Genomic DNA, 22,648 nt, shown 5'->3' with positions numbered 1-22,648 from the left:
GAGGCTACGCCGAGGTCTGTCAAGCCCAAAAACAGCAAAGTGTACATTTTCAATAACCATCCATCAGGTTTCCCTTTATTTATTTGCTATTAAAGTATTGAACTATTTGACTTAAAAACATATAGGACTCAGTTTCAGTCATTTTTTTCAGGCAGTCTAGAATTGCAAGCGTTTTTACATTTTTGGGATTTTGAACATATTAAGATCTTTGATAGTGATAAATATGTATTTAATGCGCATATTTCCATCGAGTAACGTCTAATCGACATTTTAACAGCAATGAGAATAAATGAATGAATCACTCTTTTATAGTTTTTTTTTTTATCAAAAATGCAATCATTTAAGATTTAATAAACATGATCCTAAAACCGTACGGATTGCAACTGATTTTCAAAGAAGCACAGTTGAAAGCCCCAGCTAAAAGCCAGTATAATCATCCTCTCGATGGGTGGTGACGCTGTTAAAACCCCGAAAGGTTTTAATTACCCGACTTCCACACCGACTCCGCTGAAGACCTTTGAACTCCGCTTCGAGCGCGCCGCTCATATCCCAGCCCGTCACAAAGACACGAGGCCACGTCGAGCCGCGCCGTTAGCAAAGCCGCCAAGAAAAGGGGCCGCCGCAGCTGTCCGTCGTGTGTGACGAAGCACCCTCTCCATCACTGGAAATACAGAGCCTTTTCTGCCGGCCCTCTCAATTTCTCCCAAACGCTCTTCAGCGGGCGCTCCGGAGGGGGGCCGGACCCAGCGTCACCCCCTCACCCTTCAGAAGAGCAGGGTGTACTGGGAGACAGCTGTGCTCCGCTGCTCTCAATGGCAGCACAAGGGCCCGTGTTAATGTGTAGCTTCTCTTTGTGGCCACAGTCTCTTTAAGGACAATAGATCAAGCGGGCAGAAAAGCCGTACGGGGAGAATGGAGTTACTAGGTATTTAGGCCCAGTTCATAAAAACAGGACGACAAAACCTGTCGGATTCATCACTGTCTCATTTGGGTGGGAAAGCGCGTGGTTTGGGAGCGAAGAGGAGGAGAAGTCAGGGGCTCAGCTACAGCTGCAGAGACGCACAGAGATACTTGTGTGTTTACAGGACATCTTTTATTCTGTTGACGTTCAGACGATTCACTAACACCAGGTTACATGGAAATCAAGGGCTCCGTATATAGTTACACTTTTCCTAAAAAAATTATATTTTGAATTAGAGTTTTTTTTTAATTTATATAATATTAATTATGGCTTGTGTTTGTCTTTTTGAGTATGTAGTAGTAATATATATATAATTATATATAATAATACTATTAATAATAGTAATAATAATCACTTTACAATAATACATGCATTGCCCAACAACAAAAAATATACAATTGTTATTATAAGGAACAATATAATATAATGTAATAATGCTATTGTAATAATATAACTAAAAAAAAAAAAAAAAAAAGAAATATATATATATATATATATATATATATATATATATATATATATATATATATATATATATATATAGTTGCAATGTCTCTTATAATAATTAAAATAATAATAATAATAATAATAATAATAATAATAATAATAATAATAATAATAATAATAATAATGCATGTAATTTATTTCTTAAATTATGTATTATAAAGGTAAAATGTAAGGACCCATTTAATAATACATAACTACTGAAGCTAAACAAAAATATGTGCATTAAACAACAACAACAATAATAATATTACATTTTAAATATAATAGAAAAAAATGAAAATATTATTATAAATATTAATAATGAATATTTTTGTTGTCGTAGTGCATATATAATAATAATCAACATGCATTAACTTAATACAACAGTTTTGATAAAAAGACAATTAGGTAAATAATACTAAATATATAACAAGATCAATCAGGCATTGGATGATGAGGAGAAAAGGAGTATAGAAAACGTGAAAAACTGGCTAATAGAGTGTTATTTTTCTTCTCTTTTTTTGCAAATATTGTTCATTCACACCAGCCTTAGGAAGTTAAAGCACTTCACACACTCTGACAACAATGCGGCCAAAACTCCAGCAGTCTCTGGCATAAACCAGGGCAATCGAGTATGCTAATGAGCCCGCTCTCGTGTGATTGGCCGGCTCGTTAAACTGCCTAAATGGCTTTTACTAACCCTTCTGATGGATGAGTGTCTGACAGGCTCAATGTGGGAGCGAGGGGGTCGAGCGAAGCCCCTTGGACGCACACGGACACTCCTCTTGTACAGTATACACACACACACACACACACCCAGCTAGATGCTGCTAAGTGACTTTACAAACGAAAACAAAGACGCACTCACTCGGACGCACACAAAGAGCAGCTGAGCATTCCTCTTCTCTAATGCTATCCCATTCATCAAACTGAGTGTAATTGATGTTAAAGGCTGAAAGCGGATCCCCACAGCCCTCCCTCTGTCTCTCTGTGATTCGTAAAGCTGGCTTCAGTCATTGATCTGACAAGAAGACCATATGATATCCTAGTGACACAATATGTTCTGTTCAGATCCAGTACTCCGACAGACGCCCACACACACATAAGTCATATTTTCATTAAACAATCTATTACGAGCAGTAAAAGACACAGATCTTACACTGTATCAGGAATGATATTGCCATGTTTGTTACCTATAAGGTCATATTATTTTCACGTACATACGTTTTCTGTGTAGGTGAAGGTATATGCTAATTATGAAATCTTTATAGCTTATTTACAATAATAAAGAATATATATATGCATTTTTTTTTACATTTAAAAACCACATATATGCAAAAATGTTCGTATGTTTTTGTGATCAATCTTTTGCATGTCTTTATTCGCTTATATGTCAACATATATTGACAGGAATGGTATCATGCATGGATAAACATATATATTTGTATGCTATAAATATATATGTTAATGTATTTTTTAAGTGTTTTAATATGTTTACTTAATATTTCACCATTTCAATCATAAATTTATATATGAGCATTTTATACATGTACATATATTATCAAATAATACCAGACATCATTTTCAGTTTTTTCAAGTATAAATATTATTTCACATATACTTTATAAAAAATTATAAAAAAGTATAAACGATCGAACGAATGAATGAATAAATTAACTTATACTCTTTTTCAATTTATGTTTAATTTGTTGTGTTGTACTTGGCATTTCTTTCTAAAAGTTAGTAATGAAATTTCAGAGTGAAAATTATTTCTAGACCCTTTTTGTGTGCGTGTAGGACTTACTTTGAGACGATCACTACACTGAAAATTATACTATTTTTTATGTCAAACTATTTATTTTAGCTACATTTAAATAATAAAAAATGTAAGCTAGTCAACCGGCTTTGTACGTTTAAATGTAGCTAAAATAAATTCATTTTATGAATCATGTTTATGCACATATCTCAAGTATTTACAGTAAATGAGTAATAACTAATAACTAAATGTTCAGAAAATTGATTGTATATCACACAAACACATGCACACACTTAGAAAGCTGAATGGGCTGCACTGACACAATCTCCATTGAAGGGTTAATTAAACACTTGAAGCTTTACACTTTGACCTGTTATTGAGCCAAATCACCCATTAGTCATTTACACACACACACACACACACACACACACACACACACACACACACACACACACAATCCTATACTACATTGAACTATTTGCGTTTATCTAAAGTGGTTCGACACGTTTTATCACACTAGTACTGGAATGCCGAGTTTTCATGTTCTCCTGTAGTTTAGGGAGGACTGGAGGTATTTTGACGGCGGGCTGTGAACAGCTTTCAAGAGGAATGAGGGTGTCCTCTGGCATGGGGCCTAACCAGCAGACAGGAGCAGTGCCACATGGGCACAGAGGAACAAATGTTCTGCCACGGGGACAAAGACACAGCTTCACGTTCACTCAGATACATGCTGCATTTTAAGAGCTCACTGATTCTGGAGTAAAGTCTGCTGAAGAAATGTTCTTTCGGAGTGTATACTTGGTAGAATTTTTCATATGTGGAATGAACTAGGTATCATTTTAATAATATATATATATATATATATATATATATATATATATATATATATATATATATATATATATATATATATATATAAAAAAATTCATTTATTACTTGTTTGTGTTATATATTGTAAAAAGAACTTACATTTATTACTTGTTTGTGTTATATATTGTAAAAAAAATACATTTATTACTTGTTAGTGTTATATATTGTAAAACAATGTACATGTATTACTTGTTAGTGTTATATATTGTAAAAATGTACATGTATTACTTGTTAGTGTTATATATTGTAAAAATGTACATGTATTACTTGTTAGTGTTATATATTGTAAAAATGCACATGTATTACTTGTTAGTGTTATATATTGTAAAAATGCACATTTATTACTTGTTAGTGTTATATATTGTAAAACAATGTACATGTATTACTTGTTAGTGTTATAGGGGACAGCAGCAAGGTGAAGTTCCTCGTGTCTCCAGAAGGTGGCGGACTGATATCAGAGAATCAGACGAGCAGACTCATCTAGTGAAGGATAAAATAGCTCAGATTTTAACAGATGATATCCTCGTCTGATATAACGACTGAACAATGATCGCTATAAATCATAATGCGCGTTTGAATAATAGCTCTATTTAATTATGAGAATAAAAAACCGGTGTGAGCTAACAAACAATAAACAGAAAGTGATGCACGCAGTTCACCAAAAAATAAATAAAGAAATAACCTGCTTTACAGCCCATTCGCTTTTACCTTCAGGGCAAATGCTCAATTATATTAATGTTCCTTGCTTCAGTTCATTATTTAATGGTATTAAAATCTCTTTTTCGCTGATGAGCTTTTCTCTTTCTTCTGCGATTCAAGCTCTTAATTACACTGATTTAGAATCTAATTATTTGTTAGGCCCGAAGACACTCCTACATGCTGCTCAGCATCTTCTCAAGAATCGAGAGAGCTCTTATTCTGTTTTTTTTCCACACCGTTGCTCGACCAGTGTTTCATCTCGATGGAAAGTGTAGCACGAGCTGAGACTAAGACTGGTCATGAGGAGACGATGCTTTATAATCACAGCAATAAAGTAAATCGCTTGTCGGTAGAGAGAGAGAGATCTTTAAGTTACACGTTCATCTGGAGCTTAGCCTATTCTTTTTTACTTCAATAGATGTGTGTAATTTTACCACATTGCCGCTGGTTTATGTTTTAGTGTGACTAATCTGAAGGTTGTGACCCTCGACATAAGCCTGAACTGTTTGTTCACACAGCAGCCGAGCAACACTGATCTCAGGCATCTAGGATATGTTTCTTCTTATAACAGTCTTTAGCTTTTAGTAAAAATGCATTTTTGTGTAAATACATTTTTAAATCGTCAATAAATAAAGAAATGATTCTGCTAATACAAGTAAATATAATTATTAATAATAACATAATTCTAGCATATATATATATATATATATATATATATATATATATATATATATATATATATATATATATATATATATATATATATATATATATAGTGATCAGAAGCATTTGCAGACTTAAAGCCGTTCAGAAAAGTGTTGTGTCGTCTTAGTTTTGTTTTGAAGAAAGTGTAAGTGATGGTTATTACATTTTCCAGACTACTTTGAATGTAACCATTGGCAACTAAAATCTGATTAATTCGATTACTTTGTGACTAGCACAGCACTTTCCTGAAATAACTTTACATTCACGACAAAAAAACAAACAAAAAAAGAACAAAAGCAAAGTATTATCTCTTTTTTTTTTCTGGAATGCGTGGGAACCTTTTATGGCGCCACTAATATGATTGTATGTTTTTTTAGAAGATGCCCAAAATGAACATATCAAGCACAATTCGGGTTGTTTCTTTATAGAGATGGGTAAAACGGCCGGTTCAAGCTGTTCCTCGGGGTCTGCTGAAACGAGATCGAACTGAAGTGAAAACTTCGCGTTCTCATGTGATGTAATGATCGCTGAAGGTGGTCTGTTTTGAAGGCGTGGGGTTTGGTGGGTTACCACAAACTCAGATTTCACTGAGATACTGGATACTGTTCAGCCTCCACTTCCTGCATCCCTCCCGTTCACGTGTGTCTTTTACTTATTCTTTCATTTATACCTCTGTTGTCGTTTGCCCGAGCTCCATCTCTTTAGATCAGCTGTTTTAGATGTGATTTATAAATAAACTTCAGCTGACCTGGCGTGCACTCCCTCTGAGAAGCTTAGCTGCTAACTGTATGCAGATCATCTTCCTTCTGTAATTACTGCGATGTTCATTTCTCCTTGAACATACCATACAGTCTATATATATATATATAGATCACAACAGTAATCCGTTTTAATAACAAAACTGAATGATCAAGCTAGTAAATTAAAATTCATTTAACATTATTCATTCATTATATATATATATATATATATATATATATATATATATATATATATATATATATATATATATATATATATATAGACGATCTAGACGATTTAGCAAAAACTTGAGTTGTATTATAGACTTCACTGCCACAGTTAATTCATAAAGACTTGGCCTAACGTGAAACACAAAGAAGGCAGCAAGAGGTCAAGACTGCCATTAACTCAACAGTCAGACCACATTGACTCGGCTAATTCATGTTTCCTACACTGTGTGTGTGTGTGTGTGTGTGTGTGTGTGTGTGTGTGTGTGTGTGTGTGTGTGTGTGTGTGTGTGTGCTGTTTGAAGAAAAAGGAGAAAACGATAGAGCATTATTTGACTGACTCTCTGAAAATAAATAGAAAACTCTGTTAAAATAGTTAAAAGTTAAAATATGTGTTTTTTAAAATCTCACTTTTAATAATGGAAGCACGAGCCAGGTTGCATGTTTTATGATTTCAAGAAGACCCTATACAAAATAAAAAAATCGAAATGTTTAGTGAAGTGCGTGTTTTCCTCTTTCCCTTCAGGTCCGCTTCTACTCTGGATCCTAAGATCACCATCAGTTAGGATAAAAATATTATACAGAAAAATGGTCACACAAAAACAGTAACATCTATAATTAAACGGTTTAATTCAAGTCAAAAATTTTTTTATATGTCTGAAATGTCAGCCTATAACATTCGTTCATACCAACAAAACTAAAAATATTTTTACTGATGAAGTCAAGCAGAAATAGCTATTTAGATAACAATGGCCACCACTATATTTTTAATTAACTATTATTATTATTATTATTATTATTATTATTATTATTATTATTATTATTATTATTATTATTATTATTATAGACTTTAGGTTCCTTGGCAACATGGCATTCGAAGCTGGCAGCTTTTGTAAAAACGCGGTTTATTATTTAACTTAGTAACGAACAAGTCACGCGCTGTTTGGGAAACAAACATAATAGACTACTAGGACTAAAATACGACGTTTTAACGTAATCCGGCTTTAAAGTAGGTCTACTTCATTGCCTTATGAAGATGGTATATACCAGTCAAGAGCAAACGAGCCTCAATCCTAAAATACAGCGGGTTAAATTATGAGTCAATCTAAAATATCCACGTTATATGTTTGACATTAAAAAAATGATGCAGTCTCGCCTTTCTCCATTTTATATTGATCACAAATTGCCTGAACGTGTCGATTCTTATGAAGTCTTATGAGAAAGAAATGAGCTTGATATCACCTTGATATTCACAAAATAATCCTGTTAAATCATACAAAAGTTTATTGATTAGCATATTGGTTAAACGATCTATCTATCTATCTATCTATCTATCTATCTATCTATCTATCTATCTATCTATCTATCTATCTATCTATCTATCTATCATCTATCCATTTATCTATCCATCCATCCATCTATCTATCTATCTATCTATCTATCTATCTATCTATCTATCTATCTATCTATCTATCTATCTATCTATCTATCTATCTATCTATCCATCTATCTATCTATCTATCTATCTATCTATCTATCTATCTATCTATCTATCTATCTATCCATCCATCCATCCATCCATCCATCCATCCATCCATCCATCTATCATCCATCCATCTATCTATCTATCATTGCAGTATATCACACTGATTCACATTTAAAGAGCTGGCCGGACTGAACTGAGAATGAACCTATCAGTCTACTGTTTGTTTCTTGTTGTTTCATAGACAAACAACAGCCACCGAACACAAGCCTCCATCACTTTACACGACTCCGCCTTTCCGTCATAGTTAATTAACCGAGCTCTAAGTAGTCCTCGGGTCTCCAGGACTCTGAACAGACCTGCTGCTCATTCGCTGCTGGGTGGAGATGATGGTGAGAAACAGGGTGGATGTCGCCATCGTCGCAGGGCAGCTATAGGCTATTACTCACGTGCCAGAAGACCTCTGGAAAACGAGCGCTAGCTTTTTACACCGACGTTATACGCTCTAGTTAAGTTAACTTCGTACACACACCGTATAACCAAAGCGGCTTTGCGGCGACTTGGATGACGACCACCAAAGTTGTCAAAGTCCGCAAGGCTATGGAGAGCCACGGGCCGAACCCCCTGGACCACCTTCCGCCACCCGCCAGCTCCAACAAGCCCCTAACCCCCTTCAGCATCGCAGACATCCTCAGCAAGCCCGCAGTCAGGCGAGCTCCCAGGACTCACCGGCGGGCTCTCATCACTCAGACCTCGCCCCTGTGCGCTCTCCAGGAGCTGGCCAGCAAAACCTTCAAAGGTCTCGAGCTAGGTGTACTCCAAGCGGCAGAAGGTAAGAACACGACCTGTCAAGGCGTTGTGAAAGACGTTTTTGATCGTAAATATTTTACAGTTATCGTGTTAATCGAGACACGTGGAAATTGCAACCTAAAAATGATAAGCTCTTAAAACCTAAGTGCGTTAATATTCACAAACAAAACTATATTTTATGGATAGTACGCCTGTCGGGGAGGCCCGACGATTACAGGTCATCACTTAAAAGTGTTTTACAGCAATGCCAAAGTTTGATTCCCAAAGTAAAGAACCATTGCATTTGCGTACAATGGAAAGATTGAATGGATGTTAACCATCGATGCCAATGAATTTTTTAATATATTTTAATCTTTCATCACATCAACGTTTCAGCACAAAATACAAAAAAGCACATCAAGTTTTTATTATTAATAAGAGCCCTGTAACTTCATTCAACTAACTTCGCATCACTTTCTTTTATCCACAGGAAGGGACGGCTCGACTCTGTTCGGTCAGAGAGACAGCCCCAAAAAGCGGCGAAAATCCCGGACGGCGTTCACTAATCACCAGCTGTATGAACTAGAGAAAAGGTTTCTCCATCAGAAATACTTGTCACCCGCCGACAGAGACCACATCGCCCGGCAGCTGGGGCTGACAAACGCGCAGGTCATCACCTGGTTCCAGAACCGACGGGCGAAACTGAAGCGGGACCTGGAGGAGATGAAGGCGGACGTGGAGTCGGTCCGGTCCACGGGTACAGCGCCTCTGGATAAACTCGCTAAACTGGCCGATCTGGAGCGGCGCGCAGCTGGAGAGACGGGGCCTCCGGGGCCTCCGGGGCCCGAGCGCTCGCCACGGCCGGGTCACGAGTACAAGAGCGCGCACAAATTATGTCTGTCCCCCATGTCGTCTCTCTCAGACCACACAAGTCAAGACTACTCCGCAGACGAGGACGAGGAAATAGACGTCGACGTCTGACGCACTCATTTATACTTTTGTAAACGGATGTCTCGAGACGCGCGTGCACATAACCATCTACACGATCGTAGTCTTTTTCCTGAATTAGTTTAATTTATAGCCGGACTATGCAAGTCTAACTCTTGTTTGTTCATCGCGAACCAGCAGCTTGTGTTTTTATATATAATATATTGTATGTAATGCGATGGCTTTAATGAGTGTAATAAGAAATATTCCACGAATCAGGGCGACAAACAGCAATACAACCTCTTAATGAGAAAAAACATATTTTTACATGTGTATTTATTGCGTGTAATTTGTACACAATGGACAGTGACAGCTTTTTGTAAAAGTTTTGTACAGTTTACTTCAAAATTAGGCCATTGCACGAACTCCCAACGTGTCGTTTATTGTATCGAGTTTGAAAATAAAAACATTTATACCTTTTTCAAATATGATGCCATTGCCGAGTCCTATTATTATTATTATTATCATTATCATGAACACCAGTAATTGTGTTTTATCATTTTCCCTAAACCGTAGCCCAAGTGATTACTCAAAAAGAGCTTTAGCTTTGGCTGTGTTTTACGCACAGCACCGGAAAATATTTTTTTTTTATCGAATCAAAAAAACTTTTTCATGCATTACATCATGCAAACATCACTCGACAGAAGAGCTAACGAACTTGTGCAGGACAGCCAAGGGCTTCTTCCTTTTTTTTTAATTGCTAACAGCCTCGATTTCTTCGCTCAGAAGAAAAAGATTCTTGGCCCTTTAACGCTATTGTTTTTGCTCTCCGCAGAAGAAAACAGAGAGGCTTTGGCTCGCACCGCTCTCTCTTTCACTTTGCGGTAGCGTGACTTGGCTTTTGACCCAACAACGTGTGTTTTTCCTTTCTGGGCGAAATTTATGTGAGAAACACAAATCTGGGGCGCCGGGGAGAAAAAAGGAGAAGAAAGACACAAAAACGCCAAGTTTTGGTCCAGTTTCTCCAGGGCTATATAATCCTTTTTGTTCACGGGTGAAGCTGTAATTTCCAGCGTAAAGCATGAAAGCTGAGGACAAATGAGCCATCCACCCTGATGTGACAGGCGACAATGGCGCACGGCTGGACTCCCGCGGCTCACCATACTGAAACAAGTGTGTCCGGCCGCATAAAAAAGACGCGAACGTTTGGAGGCCATATGGTTTCTGAAATTTTCACACAATTTCAGACAATTTGATGGATTGCGTTAACCCCTCTTTTAAGCAGTTTAACGCGGCGCGAACAAAGGCCATACATCGGAGTCTCTCCTCCAGAAAGCATCTGTACCCATGAATGTCCGCTCTTTTCTTCTCGCCTTTTTAGCTGGCCGTTTTGAACAAGTCAATGAATTACAATGAAACTCTCTCTCTTTTTTTGTGAGGCGCTGACTTTCGTCCCCCTTTCGGTGATTTTAAATGATTTGTTTTTTGGTTAAAGAATACGCGCTCGTTTCAGGAGGGGACTCGTTAAGCGTTCAGACCAGGGCCCTCGTGTCAGCTCTGCTAAAAAGGGGCTCTTTTGTTTATAATGTTTGGTTCTTTTGCCTCTTTACCTTGGGCCTGGTTGACTTTGACGAGATTAATAACGCCAAAAAACTGGATAATGTGCTAAATAGCGTGTGAGCTTGAAGAAACGAGACGCATTGAGTTTGCTGTCAGGAGCAGGTGTGTGTGACATGGATAAAAGAAACAACAGTGGGCCGACGCTTTTAACGATAACTAAAGTAATAGCCCAAAATGTTAAAACGTTGTTTTGTAAAGACGGAGATGAAGTGTGAAGGTAGTACAATATATAGGGCCATAGCTGTTTAAGATAATGTAAATGGGCACAATTATATATATATATATATATATATATATATATATATATATATATATATATATATATATATATATATATATATATATATATATATTTAAATGGACAAAAAATATTTGAAAAAATGTTGTTTTAGCATCAGCCAGAAATGTAACATTTTTGTTCAAAATAAAATATTTAAGATTTTATTCTTTATTTTTCTTCATATTATTATTATTATTATTATTATTATTATTATTATTATTATTATTATTATTATTATCATTATTAAAGTATTGTTGTTATTTCCCCAGAAAGCATAATGTAACCTACAGAACACTCAAAAAAAAAAAAGAGTAATCAGTGGCGAGGCAGAACAAACAAAAGCCAAAAAGAAAGTCATTTTCATCGCAAACAATCTATTAAAGACAAATAATTCAGATGTTATGAAAAGTTAATGGCATTTCCAAATAAATCACAACAGGCTCTTCGTTAAAAACAAGTATGCCTAGGATATAGCACCAGACTGTTCCTCGTAAACACGTTAAACCAGCGGCAGCGTATTTCTTATAAAAAAGTATAGGGCTTCTAAAGTAAAACGCGTTTGGCTCAATTGAACTAAAAAGATAATAAGAGCCTCAATACACGTCTTATTCTAAGCTACATGACTTGGTGATATATTCAGGTAAAATGAAGCCCGGAATCTGATGTTTTTTTCAAGCTGTCTCCGTGCTGTCTCTCTCGGCCCCGGCGCTGATCTTCTGCTGCCCTCTGCTGGACAACACCCCGCTTTCCCCTGCGTTTGTTTGATAGCTTGTTTTAAAGAAGTTTTGAAAAACGCCCTCGAATCCGCAAATCTGATATTTTCGCAAAACGAATTTTGAGCCGTTTTAAAATTCTGTTCCCGCGGTTTTGTCATATTTACAAAATTGTTCCTCTTACACAATTCTCGCCTCGTTTAACAATAACTGAAAACATTAACTTGCGTTCCGTCTCGCGTGGGGACATATGAGTGGTAGGATTAAATGAAGAAAAAAAACCCTACGTTTTTTTTCATAAGCAGCGCAGTTAAGAAACACTTGAACGTCCGCGGCGTGTGACGCCGGCGTGACGTCATGACGTCGTCGCTGGCGGTATTTTTGTTTGGAGTGTGGCGTTCAGCGTCAAACTCGGGATTAGCGTTCACTTAAAAGAAAAGCTACTGATGGTAAGTACCATAGTGACGGTGTAATTTGGGTTTGCTCTGTGTTGCCGCCACAAAATATACATAAGACCGTGTACTTCGCAAAACTGTCGCGTTAGTCGTTTGAAATAGCTAGCTAACTGTTAGCCGCACGGCTAACGCGCCAGTCCTCTGTACACTCGCCTTTTCAATACAAATCTGTTTGGAGTTCACCTTTCGGAGGCTTTCTCACATTCCGTAGACCCCAGCACCATCAAAAAAGAGAAATGGAGCAGGACACTCGGTCACCTCAGTCTTCGGAGGCTGCTGCCAAAGCAGTGTTGCTGGAGGAGTGCGAGGAGCAGTTCGGACTGCTACAGAAGGTAAAGCGCTCAGCTGTCAGATTAGATGAGGAGTACAAATTATTTGTTGTAAAAAAAACCCCACAGTTCTTCATATATAAAAAAGGCCCACAGACTAGCTAACAGGGGCCGTTATCTGCTCTATAACAGTGTTCTCAAAACGTTATTTATTTTAAAATATTAATTTCAAATGTTATTGCTACAATGTTCCGAAAATTGTTGTTGTACACATAATTTATATGTGTGTGTTTGTGTGTATTGCGTATATTATGTATATAAAATACACGCATACATGTATGTTTTAAATATTTACATGCATTTAACTTGCATGCATGTATAATTTAAATAATCAGAAATGTTGATATTAACATTTGATATTGAGTGTATGTTTACAGCGTATATCTAAGGTGTTTCCACTGAGATTAGACACCAGTGCAAAAGACACACACACACACACACAATGAAAAATAAAAGGATAGCGTCATAAGATGTATAATGGGTGTTTATTTTCAATTAAAGAAAATAGGAAAGAAAAAAAAAGGAAAATAAAACGCCTCATGGATGTTTATTGGTATGGTTAAGGATTGGTATTGTGGAAACTTTATTGTCCCAATAGGGCAGCATCCATTTAATAATTTTAATGAATATGATAACTTTCATTCAATATGTTGTTTTTGGGTTTTTCTTCTATGAAGTATTGCAATACAATAGAGCTGATATCTGCCACTATTTGAATAAATAGTGCTATTTATATATAAATAGCATCAAGTAGTGTAAACAGCTGCTGCTAATAGTAAATTAAAGATTAATTGAAGATGATAACCGTGTATTTCTAAATTGAAGATTGGACTGTATCTTGAAGATTCTATTCTATTATAAAGACATTTTTAATTAAAAATAAGCGCTTTAAGCACAACATTACTTTGTGTTAGATGTATTTTGACTGCATTTTGTACATTGTATAATTATATCTCTAGGTAACGAAGGTATTTTAACAAAAAAATAAATAAATTAGAATCACTGATTCATTCTGCCTGACAGCAGCTGCTGGGATACCACTGCCATGTCAACACACTTATTATATCTTTCAGCTTCAAAATGAGATCATTCTGGCAGATACAGAGGCTAATGATGATCAGTCAAATGAGGTTTGTCCTTTTACTGCTTTTAAGTAAAAAAATTGTTGTGCATATTAATGTTATTTTTCAGTTGGGACAATAACTCAAATCATCTTTTTTTTTTTTTTTTTTTTTTGGTGGGCAGGCAGTGAATCGCCTGATTGCAATCACATCTGAGTTAGAACAATGGCAAGAAATGGAACCAAAATGTAAGCTGTTTTAAATTAGATGAAAAGGATTTGAAAGACTGTTTAAAAAAAACAAGACTTTTATTCAGTATTCAATATTCCATATTTGACTTGCTTAGTTTGTGAAGGCAGCTTGTTGTTTTTTTTTGTTCAAGTGCTGACAACAAGTCCTGAAGTCTTATTAGCAGTTGGTAAAGAAGAAGTAAGTTTACTTTTATAACGTTTCGTAGACAGTGAGTGTATCAGAATGTTAACAAGTGACAAGTTTTCATGTCATTTGTCCTTACAGTTGCAAAGACTCAACAGTCAACTGAAAATGGTCCTGTCATGCTCACAAGCAAAGCTGGATGCCCAGAAAAAGATTTTGAAAAGGTGCAATGCATTTAAATCTTTTTTTCTCTCTCTCTCTCTCTCTCTCTCTCTCTCTCTCTCTCTCTCTCTCTCTCTCTCTCTCTCTCTCTCTCTCTCTCTCTCTCTCTCTCTCTCTCTCTCTCTCTCTCTCTCTCTCTCTCTCTCTCTCTCTCTCTCTCTCTCTCTCTCTCTCTGTCTCTCTCTGTCTCTCTCTCTCTCTCTCTCTCTCTCTCTCTCTCTCTCTCTCTCTCTCTCTCTCTCTCTCTGTCTCTCTCTCTCTCTCTCTCTCTCTCTCTCTCTCTCTCTCTCTCTCTCTCTCTCTCTCTCTCTCTCTCTCTCTCTCTCTCTCTCTCTCTCTCTCTCTCTCTCTCTCTCTCTCTCTCTCTCTCTCTCTCTCTCTCTCTCTCTCTCTCTCTCTCTCTCTCTCTCTCTCTCTCTCTCTCTCTCTCTCTCTCTCTCTCTCTCTCTCTCTCTCTCTCTCTCTCTCTCTCTCTCTCTCTCTCTCTCTCTCTCTCTCTCTCTCTCTCTCTCTCTCTCTCTCTCTCTCTCTTAAAATCAGTTTTTAAAGCTTTGTACACACTCACATTCATACTCATAATGCATCTGAATTGCACCTGAACGTTTTTTTTAACATTTACTGAACATTTAATTTTAGTAACTTTTACAATTCATATACTTAAATGAACTTTTGTGACATGGTTTATTCATTCAGGTGTAATATAAAGGACGTGTGATCACTCAAATGTGTTTCAGGGAGCAGACATGGCAAGCAGAGAAGAAAGAAGCACTGAATGCAGTGTGTGAGAAAATCACCAGATTGCAATGTGACAATGAGAAATCAGAGCACAGGTTGTTGGTTTTCAAAAATCAGATCTGCTTAAAAGGATACTTACCCAAGAATGAATGGCATTCCAAACCTGTACATGTTTATCTGTGAAATACGGAAAGGACTTTGTTTTTAGAAATGTTTGTTCAGGTTACAATGATTGGTTTATGGTGTCAAGCCTACTGGAACATCATGTTAGAATGGAAAACAAGCTCACTTTTTTAGATTTGTTTGTAGAAAATGTGGGTTAGATTTTAAAAGGATGCGCTGAATTGATCCAAAAAATCCTATGATCATAAATAAGCATCACAAAACTCTTTTCAGCATTAGTAATACGGTCAGTTATTAAATTAACATGTGTAATAAGGTCAGTTATTTAATGAGCACCTATAATAATTGAGCGCAAATATATTTTAAATTGTAATAAATATTTTAAACTACATTTTTAATTCAATTCTGTTTTCACATTATTATTTTATTTTTATTAATTTAATTTTGTTTTGCAGCGTTTTGCAAGATATGAAAAGAAAAATTAGCAGTCTGAAGGACTATCACAGCAGTCTCATGGAAATGCTGAGTGACATGTTAGCTGAGCACTTCCCGCTTCCCGATCCCCAGGGAAACGGCACAAAGAAAAAAAGAGTAGGTGCCACCTTCACCCTCTCCGTTAGATCAGAGAATATTGGATTTAGTTTTTTTTTTTTTTTTTATGTTGTTGCTTATGAATATTGGATTTGGATTTTTCAGGCTGCCGCATATGATGCAGAGATTAACCTGATTTCCCTGAGTGAGATTATCGAGGTATGTTCAGAGACCCGTCACAATAAAACATTTCTTTTTGTTGCTTTGTTTTCAAGCATCGTACATGGAAGAAAATGTAAACAATAATTTAAAAACTCATTTAATCATGCGCATTTATGTTTTTCTTGCAGAAATTGACCAATAAAACATTAGAAACTCCTCACGACCCTTATGTGATAACGGATGACACTTTCTGGCCACCGTACACAGAAATGCTTCTTCGCAACGGTGTGGCAACACGGCATCCAGAAGATTGCAATAAAATCCGTCTTGAACATTTTTTTAATCTAACCAGTACTTATCTGAATCTAATCTATGTCTACAGTTAAATGTCAATGCCTGCTCTTTTTTCAAATTGATATGAATTCTCATGGTAGTATTTCATTGCGACTGGATGTATTTTTGAGTTATCCACAACTTGGAACGCACGTCTGGCTTCGAATGTGTTGGTGGTTATTTTTACTTCATTCATGTATGTACAAGACAAAATTAGATTTTTTTTAAAATAATGAATTAAAGTAACTAAACATACATATTCTCATTGTGTTATATATATATATATATATAGTCATCAATATAGCATCTTGTAATTATAGTCATTGTATTATTGCCAGTAAATTCCTGGCAACCGTGATTTGTAAATTTAACATAAACGGACAAAAGAAAGTCTCTCCTTGAAAAAGAAATGCAGCACAAGCTACCATCAATCCTCGGGGTGTATCACTATGTAACGCCGTGTCCAATCAGCAGAGGGCGCGACATCACTTTTTCAAATTTTGGCGCTAAACTACGCAATTTCTTAAAGTCGTTTAGAAGTGCACTTAAGTGTATAACTTACGTATTTATGCAATCAGTTTATTTTGCTATTTGGATACAATAATTCATTAAACAGTATAGAAGAAACCACACGATCGCGTTCCTTAGGTTAAACGAACATAAAGGGACATCTCAATATAAGAATGTCATGGAAAAGTTTTTCAGTAATTCAATTCAAATTGTGAAACGCATGTATTAAATCAATTCAGCGCACACCGACTGAAGTAGTTTACGTATTTGGTTCTTTCTGTTTGGTCATTAGAAAGATGCATGAAGTGCTCCAAAATGTCTTGGTAAACGGCTGTGATGTTGGTTTTCAAAAAACACAATGGACCAACACCAGCAGAAGATTTTACACCCCAAATCATCACAGACTGTAGAAACACTGGACTTAACGGCTATCTCCACCCTTGGTTTCCAAATGAAATACAAAACTTGGGACCACTGGACAACAGTCCGGTTCTTCTTCTCTTTAGCCCAGGTGAGACACCTCTGGCTTTGTCTGTGGTTCAGGAAACTTGAAGCGAGTTAATTAGCTGATTGGCATGACACTGTTTTTCTTAAATGTGAGCCAAAATAATCACAATTAAAGGAACCAAAGGCTTAAACTACAATGAATTTAATACACACGTTTCACAATCTGAGTATAACTGCTGAAATAAATGAGCTTTTCCACGATGAGTATGAAGAAACAGCAACGTGTGTTTACTGCTCTGGTTGCAATCCTCAACGTGTTCAATTTACAAGGCAGTAATAAACACAGTTCCTGAAGCAAGTGATTGAGAAAGTCAGCATGAAGAAAATAGCTGGCTATGCGATTCATTTGAATTGATTGATTCATATAGTAACGAAGAGCTTTATGTATTAAAACTTATATGTGTGTATTTAAATTAAGTTTAGTATTCATTGCAAGTTGAACGATTATAATTCAATATGAATAAAATAAATAAACGTAGCCGCAAGCAGTAATTATGGGGCCAAGCACCTCCTGAGGCAAAATGAGGAGCTAAGCATGGCATGGAGCTTCAGACCAAATACAACAACGAGTGAATGAAAGCACTTTTAGGATTATTGCAATTGAAATGACTGAAAAGTCATAAATACAACCTCTAGTAAAAGGCTTATCAGTTTTGACCAACAGGTGGCGCTGTAATAAAATCATATTAGTGTAAGATGACAATGGTACACACAGTTTTTTGTTATTATGTGAGAGCTTTGAACAGATACGGTCTCAAAGACATTTTGGCATTATGTTCAGCCAATTGTGACCAAATAGGTATTGATGTTCTCTGCATGATTCAGGGAATCCACCAAATCCTGTTTCATTACAATAAGCTAATGCAAAGAAAAGTTATTAGCATTTTTGGAATTCCCATTATACCTTTTGACCACAACGTGACGCAGCCATAAAACTTTTTAAGTACAAGCAGGGCATGGTGCTGAAGAAACGTACCAGGTTTGACATTTTACGATAAAACTGGATATTGTTCGTCTCAACAATCTAAAGAGATCAGTTTTGTGATTTTTGGACAAACCTTTTAGTTATAAGCAAAAATACTCATTTTTTGTAGTATCTCCTGCCCAATAGAGGACCACGCTGCCGGATCACTGAAGGTAGCCTCGGGTCGTGCTTATTATAACACACACCAAGTTTGGTGTCAATATGCCAAACCGTCGCAGAGACATAGCCTCACATTGACTTTTGCATGCTTCTCGTAGAATTCTTTCGCATGTTATTCGAGAACGGTTCATCCAATTCTCTTGAATTCCAGAACCTTTTTGCCATCAGGGCCTATAGACAGCCTCAGCCAATTTTGGTGAAAATTGGATGAATCGTCAAGGACGGGTTTGAAAAAGCAGATATTACGAACAATTAAAAATAATGAAAAAAACAAAACCTTTACAATTTTTGAATTTTGGTGTCCATTTGACTCAGAGAGGAATCAGAGAGGAAAAAAAAAACAGATATTTTTTCCTTTGCAGCTTTATGGTTCAAAAGTTATTAGCAAGAACTTTTTGAAAGTTTGGACAAGGGGTGGCGTTAGAGAGTTTGAGTTAGACTGCACAACTTTCCCGCAAACGGTTCTGTGGGCTACCATTGACTATTGCGAAAGAAACGAAAGAAGAAGAAGAATAACACCAACAAAAACAATAGCTGCCAAAGCACCTTTGTGCTAGGCCCCTAATTAGCAGCAAAATGCTGTCTCTGAAAATGTTTTTAAACTGCTTTAATTTGCAGCAAGAGATGCAGGGGGAGTGGCTTTATTGGATAAGATTTAACTTTCTTCAGAGCTGATTGGCCCAGTTTTGATTTGCTATTCCTAACACAGAATAAAACCTCCTGTGGAACAGGGTAGCCGTGTAGCATCATTTACTATTCTAAACGCAATACTGATATTTACCAATCATAACTGTTTACTGTCTTTATTTGTGTGCAGACTTTAGGGTTAGTATATAATAATGGAACACGTTCATGGAACATGCTAATAATGGAACATATTCATGGAACATGCTAATAACGGAACATATTCAAATAATAAAAAGTTCAATCTGAGAAAAAAAAACCTGTATTGTAATTAATACTAGATTAAAAACAAAACCTGAACTCCTGAAAACCTGAAGTTAAATGAAATGTCCATGTGTGCTATAATTTAAAGTCCACAGCTCTCTGTGACCGAGGCTGAAATATTAATATCAATGCAATTATAAATGGATAACTTTTTTTCTTTCACGACAGTTTTAAAATATCATTTTCCATTCTGTATATGAAAACTGCTGCATCACGTGCAGCTACAGCGACGTGACGCGTCTTCAGTGATGTCATACCTGGCCCAATGCACCGACTTTTGAAGAACATTTCATATCTTTGGAAGTCTTTTCGAACTTGACATGTGGTAACTACGAACCGTGCTGTTTGTACAAAAAAAAGGCCATGCAAATATTATAAAGACTTCTCCTTTCGTTGTCCATGCATATCTTATAGCGATCCTATTTATAAAGCGATACAAGTTGTTTCAAAGCAGTTTTACGATCATAAACCTGGAACTTAAGATTCAGCGATGCAAAAAAGATGAAAGTAAACAGTCATAAATCAAAAAACAACAACTTAATTGCGCGCGAACACTTTTTATGTTGTGCAGCGCGTGTCGCTGTCCAGGGTTCTGAAAACAACTCATTCGCTCTTACGTGCAAATCATCTCCATTTCACGCAATAATCTTCTAAACTGCATTACTGATTTTCTTTCTTTCTTTCTTTTTTCAAAACCTCCTGGTTACACCAGGACTATAAATTAAATTTCACATTTATACGGACGATCGGGGCCGCGCTAGCTTACTGTATTTTTAAAGACGTGTGGAGATGACTTATGTCACGCGCACCTGACGCTTTCATTACAGACATCCCTCAGTCAGACAAAACAGACGAATTGATCGTATTTAAGAGGTGCGGGTCTAAAAATAGCCTGACGAGAGCGCGCGCTGAACTATCACCAGATAGGCGACTCCTAAAAATACAGAGACGAGAGCAAGGTGTGCGCGGTCGAGCACACACACACACACACACACACACACACACACACGAAGTGAAAAAGGAAAGGGGGTCTGGCTCTCCTGCAGATGTTTTTTTTCGCCCATTTTACATATGAGTAAGCGTGCGAGTGCTATATACGCGCTCGCGGTTCTGCATTTACACCGACTCTTCTTTTTTTAATCTGAGAGCGACGAAAGAGAGAGAGAGAGAGAGAGAGAGAGAGAGAGAGAGAGAGATCAGTGGGCGAGAGACGGGCTCCGCCTTTGCCGTCGCCCAATACCGAGCCCCCGGTTCAGTGAAGGGGGAAATCACAGATCTGCTAGCTAATGCCGGAGTCCCTCTGTTTGCGTCGTCTCCGGGCGTAGAGATGATGGGCTTCCCGTAACTGGAGGTGGAGGGGAGAGGCGGGGGGTGGGGGTAGCGAGAAAAGAGGAGGGGTGGGTTGGAAAAAAAAAACCACGAAGAGAAACAAAAGCACAGTTGTGGGTGCCTGAAACCATGCGAGATTTGCACTATTCTCAAAGACCGCTGCTCTATCCGTGGACCATGTCGTGAGGTGTGGCTCCAGCGCTCGGGATACTGCCAACAGATACGCCTGGGAGCGGGGCAGAAGATGTCCGCCTCGGTAGGGCCCCAAAGCGGCCCTCGCCCACCCACCGTGCCGGCTCCCATGCCTGACATGCCAGACTTAAGTCACCTCACGGAGGAGGAAAGGAAAATCATCATGGCAGTGATGGTTCGGCAAAGGGAGGAAGAGGAGAAGGAAGAAGCCATGCTAAAGTAAGGGCTGGACGATTTCCTTTGTGCATCCGCAAGCGTTTTCGACACTTTCGCTTTCCTGACCTTTCGCTACCCGTAACGCGCGATTAACGGCTCCCCTGAAATCGTGGCGATTTTGCAGTTTACCGACGCGCGAGTTTTCAAGCATCCCTTTGAAAGCGTCCGATCGCAGTTGGCCTCCGCTGCGCAGAAAGACGGAGTTCGTGTGGCAGGCGAGCTTTGCATAGCTAGGTTTTAACGGCAGCCTGCGAGTGGAAATTAGCTGGATTTGAGGTCAGCCGAGTTACAGGTGCACCACGGAAAGCAGACGGGGAGATGGGGCGTGACAGAGCGCGGGGATGAATCATACTTCTCGACTGCGTGCCACCCCACTCCACCCGATGCTCCTCCGGCGGCGACACAAGGTGCTCTTCGCCCTTAAGCCAAGCGTCCAAACACTCTTTTATGTGGAAGAACGCGGGGCGGGCGTTAACTTGTCCACAGGCTACCGTGTTAGGTTTGCGCGCTGGAGTGTGAAGAAAGAAAACGCACTTAGTTCGTACAACAGGGAAGCTAAAAGCGTCTGTTTTATGTCTGCGGGCAATATGAGATATTCACGATCTGGCGAAAAAATACAGTCTTTCGCCGCTTCGCGAGCGGGGTGTGGTTCGTGATTGGCTCGCTGGATTATTAAGCGTGCCTCGGCCGACGAGCACAAACTACAAACGTGCTTCTTTAAGACACGCGGACTGCTAAAAGTTGAGACTGTAGCCACCGTCGTGTGTTTCGAGATGTAAAATAACGTGCTCTCGTGTCACAAGCGCCTCCTCTCCCTCGTCGGCGTGAATGATTTGAAGGAGGACCTGTCGTCGAGCTCTGGCGTCGGCTCGCGCGCTTCGCGTATTCCCTCACGGTTGCTCTTCAGACGGAAATGACGTGGTAGAAAATCGAGGCGAGGTTATGTAATTTTTTCCCCTATGACGACTAATCTGCAACGGAAATGGTAATCTATAGCTTTGACCATGCGATGATTGAGTCACGGGCGCCACTACATCACGACTTCTGGAGACGCGTGACGGTGAATGTGGGGAGAGGAGCGGTATCTGTCTCGATATCTGCCCATATGTCACACACTCTAAAGTTCACGCAGATGTGAAAAACAAGCGCACGGGTTTGCTGTGATCTTAATGAATTCTGTGCTCTTTGAAATGTAATGGTCTCACGGCGATTAAAGGGA

The 22,648-nt window shown here is 38.0% G+C and overlaps 3 protein-coding genes across 11 annotated transcripts in view; all 3 read left to right on the top strand.

The window, feature by feature from the left end:
- The first annotated feature begins 8,316 nt into the window (after nucleotides 1-8,316).
- On the top strand, nucleotides 8,317-10,065 carry lbx1b (ladybird homeobox 1b). The gene is made up of 2 exons (XM_043248678.1): nucleotides 8,317-8,760; nucleotides 9,208-10,065. Exons 1-2 carry the CDS (start codon nucleotides 8,493-8,495, stop codon nucleotides 9,696-9,698), a joined length of 759 nt encoding a protein of 252 aa, XP_043104613.1. The 5' UTR covers nucleotides 8,317-8,492; the 3' UTR covers nucleotides 9,699-10,065.
- Nucleotides 10,066-12,576: 2,511 nt separating this feature from the next.
- cenpk (centromere protein K) lies at nucleotides 12,577-16,838 on the top strand. The gene is made up of 10 exons (XM_043237895.1): nucleotides 12,577-12,706; nucleotides 12,924-13,044; nucleotides 14,115-14,171; nucleotides 14,287-14,350; nucleotides 14,485-14,531; nucleotides 14,619-14,701; nucleotides 15,434-15,529; nucleotides 16,013-16,148; nucleotides 16,254-16,307; nucleotides 16,439-16,838. Exons 2-10 carry the CDS (start codon nucleotides 12,949-12,951, stop codon nucleotides 16,634-16,636), a joined length of 831 nt encoding a protein of 276 aa, XP_043093830.1. The 5' UTR covers nucleotides 12,577-12,706; nucleotides 12,924-12,948; the 3' UTR covers nucleotides 16,637-16,838.
- A 4,240-nt stretch (nucleotides 16,839-21,078) lies between these two features.
- The window catches only part of rims1b (regulating synaptic membrane exocytosis 1b), a 56,394-nt gene continuing 54,824 nt past the window's right edge, over nucleotides 21,079-22,648 (top strand). For 8 of the 9 annotated variants that reach the window (XM_043237837.1, XM_043237885.1, XM_043237829.1 and 5 more), the window contains exon 1: nucleotides 21,080-21,432. In XM_043237837.1, coding sequence (XP_043093772.1) covers nucleotides 21,266-21,432 — 167 coding nt within the window. In that variant the 5' untranslated portion in view covers nucleotides 21,080-21,265. Of the gene's footprint in view, nucleotides 21,433-22,648 lie in introns of all 9 variants that reach the window. The other variant, XM_043237877.1, reaches the window with a different exon arrangement.

Source organism: Puntigrus tetrazona, chromosome 1 (assembly GCF_018831695.1).
Source record: "Puntigrus tetrazona isolate hp1 chromosome 1, ASM1883169v1, whole genome shotgun sequence".
NCBI classification, from domain to species: domain Eukaryota; kingdom Metazoa; phylum Chordata; class Actinopteri; order Cypriniformes; family Cyprinidae; genus Puntigrus; species Puntigrus tetrazona.
The sequence above is the reverse complement of the archived record's forward strand: the minus strand, read 5'-3'. Positions and strand labels throughout refer to the sequence as shown.